Source organism: Cryptomeria japonica, chromosome 7, assembly GCF_030272615.1.
Source record: "Cryptomeria japonica chromosome 7, Sugi_1.0, whole genome shotgun sequence".
Lineage (NCBI taxonomy): Eukaryota > Viridiplantae > Streptophyta > Pinopsida > Cupressales > Cupressaceae > Cryptomeria > Cryptomeria japonica.
The window spans coordinates 210,023,531-210,040,009 of record NC_081411.1 but is presented as its reverse complement, the minus strand read 5'-3'; the positions used below and the strand labels follow the sequence as shown (position 1 = coordinate 210,040,009).

The following is a 16,479-nucleotide window of genomic DNA, read 5'->3' as shown; positions in this document are numbered from 1 at the left end:
GTTTATAACCACGATTTGACATGGAGGAGATTCATTTGTAGTGTTCATGAACAAAAGTTTGCAAATTTAAAATCTAGTAGATTGGTTGTAATATGAAATTAGAAAAGGAAGCAGGGATGTTTCCTGTACCAGTTGGGCTTCATGGGGGAGATTGTTGGGTATATGAAGCCCAACGGTCATATGACTGTTTGGCTTCCCCAACTCTTCCTTCATGGGTGAAGAAATGTATAAATAATATGTGTATGGCTATGTAATATTGATATTGGTTAATGTGATAGATCCCTTCTTTGCGAGTGGACGTAGGCAATTGCCGAACCACTATAAATTCATCTCATGTTCTTGTTGTCTGATTTTCTTTTCTGCTATTTTTTGTTTATCTTATGTTCTTCTCTTGCTCATTTTAAACTAACAAGTAGAACATTTTTCTTTGCTATCAGCTTGGAAATAGCTTCCTCACATATCAAGCATCATGAATGCTCTATTTATTGTCTAGCATTTTTATTTTATATTGAACTTTCTAAAATAAGTTTGAGTTTAACAATAAAGTAAAAAAAGTATTTGTACTACAAATATTTTATTCTAATTAACAAACCATAACAAACATATTAAGTAATTAAAATATACATCTCATGATGTAAATATTCAATAAAAATCTCTTATGAGGATTTATATCTATTAAGATAATTGTTTTCAGCAAGTCAATTTATTGATAAATTCAATTAGTTTTACAATGAGAAATTTTTATTCCAACCCGAGGCTTCTAAATTCATGATATTATACCTAATGTTCTAAATGAAATACTTTTGTTCTAACTTATTTAATTTTGGTAAAATAAAACTTATGTTTTATGCTTGTAGATTTTGTCGAAGCTAAAATATGATGGCACATTCTTATGTCACATGAATATAGTAACAACAAACTTCTTTGTAAGTTTGATTCTAACGAAAAAAACCTAAAAATAAAAAATTTCATTGTTACTTAACATTTAAATTTTATTTTTATAAAGAGATGATTGTTATGAAATTTAATGTGTATTTTGTATAAATAAATGATGATCATTTTAGAATAAAAAAAAAGGTTCGTAGAGGAGATATCCATAATTAAGATAATTGTTTTTTTTACATCATACATTGTATATATGATTTATCTCAAATGTATTTCTTAATTGATGGCCGATACCAATAGTGGAAACAGACCCAATGGTGTGCTGTGATGATCCTGTTATGACCTTTCCTGTTTGGCAGGGCCGATCTCCAACTTCTTTTTCCTTATCCTTGAGCTTACAGGGCAATCACATCTTATCTCATGTTATATGTTATACTAAATTTCTATCGTGGCGACAGCAACGACTTCCATTTCCAGAAATTGTCTTGGCCTGTCAAGAGAAATCCACCTATCATAGAAAGCTGCTTCAGGTTTATACATATAAAAAACTGGGGCCCCTAATTCGAAGTTAGGATTATTATATCCGCAAACGAAAATTCTATCACACCATGCTGTGGCACGAACAAAGAAAATCTCTTCAGGAAAATCGAAATTTGTCCACATATTTCCTTTCCAATCGTATTTCTCCATTCCGTTCCTTCCAAATGCATATAGTTGTGCAAAATCGTACACAAGCTGGACGTGCCATGAATTGTACAGAGACATATTTTCTATTGTTGTCCATACTCCTGTGTTGGGATCAAACCTCTGACTTATATTATTCGAAATACCAATGACATAAAACATTCCTTCAATGAAAACACCCCTACACGGGCCAATTTCTTCCTGCATCTGGGGAAGAAGTTCCCACTTGTCTTCATCCACTCTATAGACAGCCGCATCAGAGAGTTCATCGTTAAAACCATCTTCTTCAATTCCTCCTGCAATGTAAATTGATCCTTGAGGCGTGGCACAACATGCAAATAGGGCTGCACGTTTGCCAGTGGGAAATTCAGCACCTTGCTTCCATGTACTACATAATAGATCATATATCAGAATTTTTTTACTAAAACTGCCATCATGTTCCAAGCCCAGCAAAACGATTTTGTGTTTAACACATTGAATCTGAGAAATCCTTAAGATTTCGAATCCGGTGGGAATAGGAGGGAGCATTTCCAATGATTGGTCAATAGGGTCGTATATAGATATCCCAGTATCCTGGAGGAAACAAATATATTTCTTAGCCGTCCCAAACTTAATTCTATCTTGATAAAACCCTAAGCAATCCATCATTTCTTGGGCGGGTTTTAACAATTGTTTAATGTTTGATTGAGATTTATAGGGTACTCTTAATAAGATATCTCGAAATATTTGTTCAGGGAGCTCGTCCATAAAATCCATTATCAAATCTTCCTAAATAAGATATGAAGCTCTACTCTTACAGACCGAGTCAGATTGTGCAGAAATTCAATAAATTATATTACATTGCGTGTTCAAACTATCGGCCCTGCTTTATACATGCAAACGGTTGTCCAGGTTCGACGGCCACGCCCTTTGGGAATGCTCTTAGGAGACTAAATTAATAAGAATAAATTAATTCACAATTGATTGTGCTATCATTTTAAATTTCAACCGAAACAATAAATGCAATTTTTTGTTTTATCAATAAAGGATCAATTCGATATATATTATATTAGATTACATTATATTAAGAATTAAATACATGGAAAGAGTGAGAAAATTAAATTAAATGTGAAAGTTCTTTTGATTAGCTTAATTTTAAAAATAATAGTTATTGAAAAATTCTAATAGAAGAATATATTGTTCCATGCAGAGATGATTACTTAATGTTGCAAAAAGAAAATGGTTCTTGTGAAGATAAATTATTTAAGACAACAATTTTATCAAAATAAAAAATGATTGCAATAAATTATTTTCTATAAATATTCTTATGTATTACAAAATAATAATGATTCATAAATTTACATTCATAAAAATAATACTAGCTTATATATATTTAATAATATTTATAGAATAAGCTGATATATCCTTAATGTGGTTATTTGTAATATTAATCCTAGTCCTAATTTTAATCCTAACCCTAACCTTGAATTTAATTAAAATTTAATTCTAATTGATCCTAATTTTGTTTAAATCATAGCAATAATTAAACTCTACACCTACACTTAATTGATCTTGAACCCTATCCCTAACCCTAATTAAGCTCACCATAGACCTAAACATAACCCTTACTCTAATATTAACCCTATTTATAACTATAATCCTAACCCTAGCTATAATCTTAATTAAGCCCAAACTATAAGCCTGATCTAATGTTAACTCTAACCCTAACTCTATTTTAGTTGTAATAGAATATCAAACCTAACCCTAGCTAAAAGCTAGCTCTATACCTATTTGAACATTAAACATATTGTAATCCCAACCCTAATCATAACTCATATTTCTCTTATAACCTTAATTTTACCCTGGTTTTAACTCAACCCTTTCTTTAAAACTAAGCCTAATTGAATCATATTTTATATAAACTCTAAACCCTAATTTAAATGAACACTAATCCTAAGCGGAGTAGTTTATCTCACAAAGTGGGCAAAGGTAGAACCCACAAAAGATTGTACCACAAAGACTGTCACAAGGTTCCTATATGATAATATCATCACAAGGTATCAATATCCTTTTAGTATAGTGAGTGGTCAAGAAAAATGCCCTATAAACAAGATGATAAAATAATTACTACAAACTTTATGGTAGCACACAACATGATTTCCCCTATCAATCACAAGCTAATGCAGTAATTGAATTAATAAAAAAGATAATTAACAAAGCATTAATGAAAATGTGTGATGAAACCATCATAGATTGGGATGTAAAAGTACATACAATTCTTTTTTGCATACCAAACATTATACAAAAGGAAAAGTAAGCTCAAATAATTTTAGTTCACCTATGGTATTGATGCAAGAGTTCCTTTCATAGTCATAGCCCTTAACATATGCACCACACTCACTTTGTGGTTGGAGCATGACCAATCTTTGGGACACTTGATAGAATATTTATATTAAATAGATTAATACAGATAAAGTATAATGTATAAGCACAAAATTGAGTGGTAGAAAGAGAAAGCATGGCATGCCAAGAATTTTAAATTAAAAACATTCAAAAAATGGGTTCTAGTACTAATATCTGATAACATGTTTAAGAAATAAGGGAAATGTAAGTTCCATTGACTATGGCCACACTATATCCATGGCATTAGAAAATCCGTGGTAGTAAATCTAAGACATCTAAATGAGAATCCTATGGGATGACATATTAAGAGAGTGCACCAGCAGCTTGTTTTTCTAGATGGAAATCTTGTTGATTTCCTCCAGTTCCTCCATAATCAATATGGAGTTACCCTTGTTGCTGCTCCTTCTTCTGGTATTGGAACTAGGACCAGTGGTTTTGTTGTCTCCAACAGCCAAATCTTTACCTCCAAGATCTTTGTCTGGTTCACTGTGGAAAGATCTGTATTCCCCAACCATGACATTTATCTTTTCGAGCCCCTCTATAGTGTTGTTCATGGCTTCTTTGCTTATGTCAACTAGGTTCTTGAGGTTTTTCTTTATCTTTTCCATAGATTGTTCCATCTTTTTAATTCTTTGTTCACAATTTCATTTCATCACCTCAACGTCCTAGGAGAGCTTCTGAATCATAATCATGAGTTTCTCGGATTTGCTGGGCTTAGTGGAGGTAGTGAAGATATCAATAATTTCCTTAATCCTAATTTTCACTGTCCACCAACTTCCAACAACTCTCCTAGCTTCTGGTAGCTTCTATCACCATGTTCATCAGATTACCAGTCCTTTATATCCCATGGTTCTCTTCTTTGGCCATCGTCCCATGTTTTTCTTTCAGGACATTGATGGGAATGTCCATTTTAATTTCTTGATATGAATTCTTCGGACCATAGTCCTTAGCTGCAAGCTTCTTCTTTTTAGAAGGGGGATCAGCCTTAGAAATAACTTTGCTGGTGTATTTATATTTGCTAACCGCTCATCGGGGGGGATTATTACTGCTAAACGTCCTAGGGGTGACTATCATCCCCCCTTCTTTCATAGGCTTATAATTAGGGTCATCAAAAGCATGGCACACCCACTATCCTCCAAATCCATTTATGAGTCAGAGACATTCTAAATATTAGTCTGGTGGCCTTTCATAGATAGAGATGGCAAAACTTCACGGGTCTTAGCATACTTCATGATGAGCACAATAAGCCCTTCATGGAGAATAGGATTGTTTGGATTCTCCATATGTTTTTTAAGACTATTTTCTAAAGAAGAGGCCAAATAGAAAGGAACATAAACGATTTTACCATGTCGAAAATGATTGAAAATGGTAAAATGATAGGAAATGATGTTGGCATATCTTCCATCGAGCGTAATATACCTCATGATGAACTTGACCATGTCTGCCCAAGGAGCCATAAGATCTTTCTTGTTTTAGCCTCCATCTGCCATTTTGGTAACTCTAGAGTGCTCCTTGTCTTTGTGAAAGAAATTGGTCAGGTCCTTATCCTCAGTTTTCCCATCTCTATAGAACCTTATGCCATACGTTGCTAGGCCAATGACCATCACAACCAGGGTTTTGTCAAGCTTATACTCAGCTCCATAAGCCCTCAGTAACCCTTTCTTCCACCCATTGACAAAGGACTCCATGAGCAGAGGAGAACGACCATGAAGCTTATCCAAGATGGGGAGAATTCCCCCATCAACAATTTCCTTGCACACTTCCTTGTTTTTCTTCCATTTCATACAAGTAGATGGATCTTGCCTGTTCATGTCCCCACCCTTTATGCTTCAAGACGCTGAACAATAGAAAATGGGCCACACTAGAGAAGTCTTCGAATAGGTGCAGGGAATGGACCACACTAGAAAACACTCCAAGCAGTAGCTGAAAATGGGCCACACCAGAGAAGTCTCCAAATAGTTGTAGGTAATGGGCCACATTAGAAAAGACTCCAAATAGTAGTAGAAAAAGAACCACACAATAAGACAGAAAATCCAGGCACAACTAAAGTTTGTAGATCTTCAGTTAGGGAGAACAAAAAGGAGTAGTTTCCCCATCAACTCCATCAAATCATGATTAAAGATCATTGATTAACTTAAGTGGGCATAATCATCATGAGCTAGATCGCATAGGTTTTTCGAGAATAAATCCCTACTACTCCACCATTTAGTCACCACGTAGCCCACCGTCAGATTGGCCAGTAGATCCGCTGCTTTGTTGCCTTCCTAGTATACGTGCAAAATTTTGAATTCTTCTAGCTCATTTATTATATCCCGACAATCCTTGGTCATATTAGCCATTGTCTAGCAAGGATCCATGCATCCATTCAGACAATTGATAGTGTATAGACTCCAATTGGACTTTTTCAAAGCCTTCTCTTTTAGCCATGTGTAACCCAATGTGGGCAACCCTGACTTCCCTTTTAGACCTTTCTAGTTAATTAGGTTCCTTCTTTATATTAATCTTTCTCTCAATATTAGTGATTATCTATTTTTAGGTTCATCTTTTGGCTCATCTAAAATTAGGGTTCTTCTCCAAAATATGTTATTCTAACGCTACTTTTTAAATAATTTTCTACATTTCAAAAATTTTCAAATTTTTTTTACCTTCTTATCCATACTTATATTATTTTCCTCTTAGAAGTAATTTTTTATATAATTTGTAATATGTTTGACCTACTGTCTACTATCCATAATTTTAGAATGCATCTCTATCACTTTTCTATTTATGGTAGTAGTTTATATCTTCGTACACATTGTAGTAAGTGTCACAACAAAACTTCACCATAAATTCAAAACATGCCTTTCAGTAACCATCATAGGGTGTGGTTCTGATTACATACTTAATTCTATCATAAAAGCTTATGTTTCAAACCACAAGTCACGAAACATCACCAGTCACCTGATTCCATCAAAACTTATCTGCTTTACTAGTTAATATCCTAATTTCTAGTATTGCCAGTAAACCTTGTCAAACTGTCAAACTCTAACTACGGTAGACCAAATCAATTAGCCAAAAATTCAATCATCAAAAACCATTTGTAAACATCATCAAACATTAGTTCACAGTAGTTGCCATCAATAACAAAACAAATAATTGATCATGTCATCTCTCCTCTACCAGTGCAGTCATCCACCATCATCTCACCTTCAATAATTATGCCAATCATGCAAACATAACATAGAATTATAGCCTTATTGAGGAATTATCTGAGATTAATAGGAAATTTATAGATGTTAAGTCTATCCAAATGTTGAACAATAATATCCATGATCAATAATCATTTACACAAACTCCCCCGCTTATGTGCAACTTAGGGGAATGCACTTAAGTCTACAATGCAACTAATAAATGCAAGATGGGTCTCGGGTATGAGGTCATGTTAGGTACCCATGGACAAATGCAAATACATGCAAACCAATGCAATGAAATCTCTCACAAAGAGGGGTAAGAGAGAAAAACTCATTGGGAAAAAACCTCCAACAAAAGAGAGATGAAAAATATACAACAGAAATCTCATAGAAGTGTGTGAGGAACAAAACCCCATGTCAAGAAAAAATCACCCCCATATGAGAGAAGAAGAGAAGCTAGGAAGCCCCTCCTCAATGTAGAATCTGCGCCAATGATAGAAGCTCGATGATGTATGAAGAAACTACTCCACGGACATCGAACAACATTCCTCCCCTTAAGAAGAAACAAAACCAAAGGTCTATCCAAGAAGTCTCCCCAATCATGAAGAGAAGATGTAAGAAAAAATCTCATGATGAATGGAATCTCTAAAAACTACTCAAGTGTCCCCATGTCGATGCTGAAAGATACCTCTCCAAAGGTGGTAAAATGCTCCACACTACTGAAAAATGAACTCCAAGATCTAGTGTAGATGAATGTAGAACATGATCCAAAGACTCACATGTCTCCTCTAAACATAAAGAGACCTCCTTAAACTATTGTACATAAGTATCCACAATCATGTCAACCTTGAAAGAATGATCATGTAGACAATAATTAAGAGGGTCAAAGTGATCCCTTGCAACAATCTAATAAGGATCATCTTCATCAAAGAGAAGATGAATATCATCAATTATGTCTCCCAAACTTGCAACGTAGGACTCCACAAATAAACCCGCCATGTCTATCAAGTAATCATCCAATGAAATGGAAGCTCGAGGACATGAAATATCCTATTGCACTGAATCACATGAAGGAAAGACTATCACACTATCCACATCATCAAGTGCAATAGGTGTTGTGATATCAATAGGATGAGATGAAATACAAGGCTCAAGAGCGAGGTCACATGTGGGAATCCCCAAGCTCAAGTACCCAAAGTTCTCCTCAAAAGCTAAACCATCACAAGAAGTGTAATCGTCATATGTAGAATCATCATATGTGAAATCATCATCATCATCATCAACAAAATCTGAAAAAGAGTATAACCAAGATGCATGATCAACCATCCCAGTCGCAATGATAGCTCTAGTCTTGAAGTCTCTAATGAAAACTAACTCAGATGTGAACTCCGCAATTCTCTTAGTTGTGCCATGTGTGATTTGATAGATGGAAAGAATATTGTTTGCCAAATGGGGCACGCACAAGACATCATTGAAGGAGTTATCTCGAATGGCAATAGCTCCTTTCCCAATCACATCCATGTATGTATTATTGCCCATCAAAATCCATGGCATGGTGCAAGGCTCAAATGAAGAGAACATAGATTGCGAAGATGACATATGATGAGAAGCCCCTGAATCTAGAAGCCATCTCCCTAAATAATGGCTTGTAGTAGCACAAAGAGCTTTTCCTTTTCTTGTCCCAAAAGAGTGAGTCTTCCCACTTGTAGAATCCATGAATTCTTTCCCTTTTCCTTTTGAATTGGAGGAAGTGGAAGTTGATGAATCATCCTTCTTTTAGATATTAGGCAAATCAATGTTATGCTTTTTAAGGATATGTGTGAGCTCATCAATCTACTTAGAATGGCAACGATGCTCCTCATGACCAAAATTTTTTACAATAGGTACAATTAGGTCTCTCCCTCTTTGGTGAATTTTCCTTCTTGGAAGAGGATGAATCTCCTTGTTGTGGAGAAGGTGATGCTTTTTACTTAGGCTTTCATTGCCATTTCTTCTTGTTGGAGTTATCCTTTCCTTGATTTCCTTTGTTCCCTTGATTTTCTACTAATGCCTGAGACTTACAAGTCTTAATAATGCCCATTCTTATCAACTTAGTTTGTTCTATCATCAACATTTTAGTGAAAGGATCAAATGTAGGCATTATGTAGCTTGAACCCATTGTCATCCTATGGGTTTGGAAACTAGAAATAAATGTTGCAGATTCTTGTGGAAGCTTGCCCATCAAATTGAAGATCGATTGAGTATCCTTCTTATCAATGCCACAATCCTTGAGTTGTGACCTCAACTCTTTTGCCTTAGTGACATAATCTTGTATAGTATCAAAGTTCTTGGGATCTAATATGATGAGATCACTATGAATTTGATATCCCCTAATCTCATCAACTTGACCATAGAAGTCTCGAAACTTTTGCCAAGCATCCTTGATTAGAGTACATTTCTCAATATGAAAAATGAGATCCTTTGATACATACTTTCTTAAGGTAACAATTGCCATGATATTTTTAGTGAGCCAATCCAAGTGACCAACAGGATCAGCCTTAGGATTAGTGGGAGCAACAATAGTTCCATCAATATAATGAGTTAGTCATTTTTCCATAAATTTACTTCATTCATCAATTTTCCAAGTAGCATAATTATGAGGAGTTAAGAGAGGAAACTTAGAAGAACCCATAGCAGCAAAAAGGAAGGAACACAAGAGCACAAAAGCACAAGAGACACCCCCCCAAATTACCCAATCAAGAAACCTCCCCAAAATCATGATTTGGCACTTTATACTTAGTGCGTGTACAGTGGGCCACTTGAAAAAAAAGACAAAGTGGACTTCTTATTTCAATTTTACAACTTCTCAAAAGGAGATATAAGAGATTTCAACAAATACTGCTAGTGATCTAAACTAAGATCCAAGAAAAATATAGGTACTAAATAGGCCAAAAAATGACCAAATACTGAAAGTACAATTTCTACTTAAATCACTACAAACAAATGGCATATTATGAAATTAGACAAAAAAATATGTACTTTAAAAAAAAAGAGCACCTGAAAAGGAGTCCATATGAGCCTAAACAAAGCCTCCAAAGTTGTAAAAATTGAGATTTCACAATTTCAAAAAAACTTGTATCCGAAAATCCAAAAAACTTTTGCTCTACTGTACAGATCAAAAAATTCTACCATAAAACAAAAAAAATATCTAAAACAAAGGAGTCCAGATGAGTGAGATATTAGTATTTGAAAATTGCCTGCCAAATTATAATTTCTAGAAAATTTTCGTTGCAGCTTCAAACTTCAAATGCTTTTAGATTTGGCCTCCGAAGTTCAATTTTGATGAAACAAAAGGCAAAATTGACTTTCTTAGACCTCCTTAATGTAATGGTAACCTTAGATTGTACCCATCAAGCTTTAATAATAACCTGCAAAAGAAAGCTCCAAAATACACAACCCCAAATAGCATCAAATTTCTCTCAATTGGCAAACCAATCACACTCTAATGGATATGATACCATGTGAGATTTTGCCATGGTATAGAGGCAATGGAAAGAAAAAATAAGAGAGAACAAAATACATGATAGAAATAAACTATATTCTATCAAGATGAAAATACTGTTCAAATGGATCATTACAAGTTGTTCAATGTAGATGAGTCCGCTTATATAGGCAAGGCTATATGAATATGTGAGAACACAAAACTGACATGTGGCTCAATAAGAAATAAGTGTAGGTAGGAGAAACAATAAAATATTCCACACGAGGTAGATCACCCACCGAAGGTGGAATTATCACTGAACAATAACTAGATATGATAGAGTAGTAACAAGATCAACACTATAAAAGGTGGAAATTCTTCTACACACACTATCCCAATTTGGCACAAACATCAAAGTGTCGCATACCCAAACTACTATAAAATGCATTTCTTATGTAAACTTAAGTAAGGTGTAATAATATGCATGATGAATAATTATTTACACCAACAATAATTAACAAAGCAGTAATGAAAATGTTTGAGGAAACCAGGATAGATAGGGATGTAAAAGTACATATAATTATTTTTTGGCATAGAACACATCATGTACAAGAGGAAAATTAAGCTCAAATCTTTTTAGTTCGCCTATGGTATTAATGCTAGAGTTTCTTTGAACTTCATCGCACGTAACATATGCACCACACTTGCTTTGTTGTTGCAGGATAAATACAGGTAAAGTAAAATGTATAAGCACAAAATTGAGTGGTAGAAGGAGAAAACATGGCATCATAAGAATTTTAGGTTAAAAACATTCCAAAAATGGGTTCTACTACTACTATCTGATTACATGTTTAAGAAACAAAGGAAATTGAAGTTTCATTGACTAAACACCATATCCATGGCATTAGAGAATCTGTGATGGTAAATCGAAGATATCTAGATGAGAATCTTATGGCATGACATATTAATAGTACACACATAAAACATTATCACTTGTTGACAACATAAAATCAACTTGCATCAGAGTCAACTTGAAAGATCTCACTAAAATCTAAGAAAGAAAAAAATAGATATTTTTTTAATTTCTTATATTGAATAATATAATCCTTCCACGTGTTTAACCATTTTTTCTTATGCCAAGTTATATACATTTCTTTACTCAATGGTTACCTCACAACACTTTTATCTTTGTTTACTTCTAGTTAATTAGGTTCCTTCTACATAATAATCTTTCTCTTAATTAGGATTCTCCAAAATATGTTATTCTAATGCTTGTTTTGATAATTTTCTTAGTTTTGAAAAATTTCAAATAAATTTTTACCTTCTTATGGATACTTATATTATTTTCCTCTTAGAAGTATTTTTTTATATAATCTATAATATCTTTGACTTATTGTCTACTATCCATCATTTTAGAATGCATCTCTATCTCTTTAATATTAATGGTAGAATTTTATATCTTCGTACACATTGTAGTAAGTGTCACAACATAATTATTCAATGTACTAGGAACCATTGCCTCCTTTATTCTTTGTCACATTCAATGTTATGTATCTAAATTAAAAAGTACACCACTAGAAGTAGATATAAGATCTTCATAACATGTATTAGTGATTACTAAATTCTCTAGAATCATTAGACGTGAGCCTAAATCTTATTAAAAATTAACACAAAGATTGCACAATATTCAATTTCTAACCTAGTACCGGTCATAACCTAGTAGAGATTTAATTAACACCTAGAGCTAGGGTGATCATAAAGTATAGTAAATATTATTAGCTAGCTCAACACATTGTTATCTAAATTATATGCTTCATATTTCATAAACAAGAGAACCCAAAGTTTATCATACTACTAGAGTTCTTTTCTATTAATTTCTTGTTCTACAATATACCCTTATCTAAAGAATTATCTAAAAATTCTTAGAAATGAAAAGGCGGATGGATACATATCCTACCATTTAATTATTGAGTACAACGAACAATATCACTTGACATATTGAAACATATATCTAAGGTGCCTCAACTAAATGATTAATAGTTCTAGTGTATTCTTGACCTTCACTAGTCATTGGATAAAGGTGTGGTTTTTAAAAATTTTCAAATTTGAATAATTTTTTGAACTCTATTATTATATTATAATTTATGAAAATAAAATATGTGAGTATGTACCTAGCCATCATGCATATATTACTTTTTATCAAATCATCAACATTGGGTATGTTCCAACATACTGGGACCATGATGTCATAGAAGAAAGTGCAAGCAAATTGACCCAAATAATGCAATAATTTAGCACAACCATGAATTTATCAAATTAACATGAATGTTAATAGCTTATTGGTTAATAATTACAGCAAAAAGAGGAACATTACATTATAATAGGTTATGAATGATCTAATCATAGTTCATTCATTACCTATTCTTGCAAATTAGATCAATTATAGCATCTTATCTAACATAATATTTACTTGCAATTTTTTGGAGCACTCATGTGTTTGTAGATGTAAATGTGTATATATGAATGCACATGTGTGTGTGACAATGTGATAATAACTTTACTTGTGTATATAATAAATTTTTTTGGCCATAGCTTTAGATAGAGATCTAAGAAAAGATGTGGCTAAAAATTTAAGTAATGAAATCTTTAAGATTCAAGTTCTGGGTGGTTTGGATGATGTTTTAAGAAACTATGATGAATTCCAGATTCCTCGGACTTTGACAAGAAAACTAAGGAAGCCCCAAAACTTCCAATAATCCTATTGGATGATAAGGAGGATTATCAGGACAATAAGGAGATCGTAATTTAGATCTTGAACTTTCTCTTGAATTGGACAAATTTAGTGGTGAACGCAGCCTTAGATTGGATTTTGACCTACATACACTAGGAAGGTCTAAAGGAGCATATTCAAGCAATTGATGTGGAGAGAGAGACCTCGTGGATGAAGAAAGGATGGATATTGAAGAATAAGGTTAGAAGTATTGGGAACTAGTCTATTTTTTCCTTTTTGCTAGTTGTCCATTAGTTAAATCTCTAGTTAATGCAGAGTAGTATGTAGCATTCATAGTCCTAGTAGATAATTTGTAATATTATATGAGAAATACAAGGCGATATTGTATTGAAATATATAATTTTGCATTTATTTGGAAAAGTTTATATCTTTATGGGACAAGAAACTTAACTTGGTTTTAAGACTGGTTAGATACCCTATTTTCTTTGATAAATTTTTTGAAATTGGTGTATATGTTTATTTTTCTAAATGAAAGGGGACCCAATAAATAAGATAGAGAACCCAATAGTTGAGTATATTTCAATAGTTATGATAGAATTTCTTGGTTTATCCTCCAAAATTTTTTATAGTATAGTACTAGGAGTTGTGACTTTAAAGTTGTTAATGTTGATTATGAGTACTTATAATAGATTCAATTGTATTGTTTATATTTATAAAGAATTAAATCAAGTGATGACATATCTTGACACTAACAAAAGATGACATGATACACAATTGACATCATTTTTTATGATGTGGACCTAATTAGAGACCTTGCTAGGTAAATTGTTGTACAAAATTGAAAATGATTTGGAAACACCATGTATAAGTTTAAATTACACAAAATTAGAATTACCAACTAATAAATCCTCTCCCCAATTCATGTCAACATTGACAAGCCATGCCAAATTTCTGGGAGGAGCATTTTTAGCTTCCAATTTGACATATCCTATCATCAAATTATGCTAATCACAATCATCAAGTCACTTTCCAAGTGGAGTTCCTTGAACCCCATTACAATGCATAAAAGTATCCCAAACCCAATGATCAAAAATTTTACTTCGTTTTTTGTTCCAATTGGTAATTTCTTGATCTCGACCACTAAGATCATACCCTCATCTTCCCCAAACAATCTTGAATTTCCTCTAGCAACCTTCTCAAAACTGACTTTGATCCATCCTTTGTCATATGGATATGATTGAACACTAACTCTTGAATTAGAAGAAAGATCAACCCAAAACCCATAAATGAAAGATTAACCCTCTTTCTATTTAATATCTAATAAAATATAAATTAACCTTCCAACCCATTTTGAAATTCATGATATAAGAACCCATTAAATGTAGTTTTTAAAGTTACTTGATTGAACCCTAGCTACTCCCTACTTTTCACCCTCCGATCAACCCTTAGTTAGGTGGAAAATTACATAGAAATCCTTAAATTTACTTTTTTGAAAACTAGAACAATGTAGTATATTGATTCAATGTTAATATACATGGAAGAAAATAAAATTTGATTGCAATTAATTGACCACATATTACATTTATTTACATCACTACTATAAGAAATAGATTTTACTCCCTTTAGATAAAATACGGATTTCAATTGATACTATTTAAGTAAATGTTTTACGCCAACAGATGCAAGCCACAATTCATATAATTTAAAAAATAAAAATAAACAATTCTATAATTTAGATAACTAAATACACAAAGCTAAGATTGTGAAATTAATTAATAATTAACTCCAAAAACATATTTTTTATTTAGTATTAAACCATAATGACTATATTATTTTTTTATTATTATTTTCTATTTAATAAAACTAACATTTTAAAATAATTATAAAAAAGATGTAGAAATATATCTTAGAGAGTGTGATATGCCCGAGTCTATGCATATTTCCTCAGATGAACACATGGCTCAGCAAGTTGTGCAGTTGCTTAAATCTAATAAGGATTTTGAGGAAGAGGAGGTCTCGGAAAAGGTTATGTGCTCTATTGGAAATGACCTAGATTTAATTCATAAGAGTTTGTCAAATTCTCCTTCCTTAAATTCATCTCAGGTCCCTGTTAATATCTCTCAAGATGATCCAAAATGAGTGGTTCTTCAGAAAGTGGCCCTGTCTCATCGGCCATCTCCAGTTAAAACGCACATTAGATCTTCTATTCCCTAGATTCAGCTGAATTTCCCTAACACTATAGTGTCCCTGGGCAGGGGTAGACCTCCAAAGAATCATAAAACTCAGCTGGAAATTGATGCGGGTATTCAACTCTCAGTTTTGTCGTCTTTCCTTGGGTTTAAGAAGGCTGCCATATTGTCCTCGAGATCAATGAAGATTATCTCATGGAATGTTAGGGGCTTAAATGCCCCTAACAAGAGACACTTGATCAACTCTCAGTTAGACTTGGTTAAGTGGGATATAGGTTTGCTTCAGGAGACTAAACTTTTGTTGGAGAACTCCATTTCTGTATTTTCTTCTTGGAAAAAGTGGAAGTTTTTTTCTTGTCCGGCTACGGGGGCATCGAGGGGCTTCGCTTTGTTATGGAATGATTTTTTAGTTGATGTGAAATTGGTTGTGTATGAGCCAAATTGGATGTTGTAATTAGTTTCATTCAGAGCTTCTAGCTTTAAAGTTTGGGTGTTTAACATTTATGCTCCCTCAAGTATCTTGGCTAAATACAATATTTTGCAAGAGCTCATTAGGGTGTCATCCCCCCTTAGGAATCATTCTTTTGTCATTTTTGGGGGAGAGTTTAATGCTATTTTGGATCTTACTAAAAAATCAGGGGGGATCTATCCAAATAAGAAGTCTATGGATGATTTTAATGCATTCATTTTTGACATGTCTCTTTTTTATCGTAAACATAAGAATGTCCTATTCACATGGACGAACATGAGAAAACATTTCTCTCAGATTGCGGAAAGATTGGACAGACTTTTACTCTCATCTAATTGGTTCAATTTAGACATTGAGTTTTTCTCTTCCATTCTTCCACTATCTGGGTCAGATCATTTTCCGTTCTCTCTGACTATGGTAAGGGATAGACCTTCACACAAACTTCCTTTTAAGTTTGAGCCAATGTGGTTTAGGGATCCCTCTTTTCTTCCCATCCTGTGACAATGGTG

General features: G+C 33.3%; 1 protein-coding gene across 1 annotated transcript; it reads right to left on the bottom strand.

Annotated features, from left to right (window-relative positions):
• Positions 1-1,320: 1,320 nt before the first annotated feature.
• LOC131036436 (F-box/kelch-repeat protein At1g80440-like) lies at positions 1,321-2,325 on the bottom strand. The gene has a single exon (XM_057968324.2). The coding sequence runs from the start codon at positions 2,323-2,325 to the stop codon at positions 1,321-1,323; it is 1,005 nt and encodes a 334-aa protein (XP_057824307.2).
• Positions 2,326-16,479: the final 14,154 nt, after the last annotated feature.

Bases quoted from the DNA above. Each gene is read 5' to 3' on its own strand.
- LOC131036436 (XM_057968324.2), bottom strand. From the start codon at position 2,325: ATGGATTTTATGGACGAGCTCCCTGAACAAATATTTCGAGATATCTTA.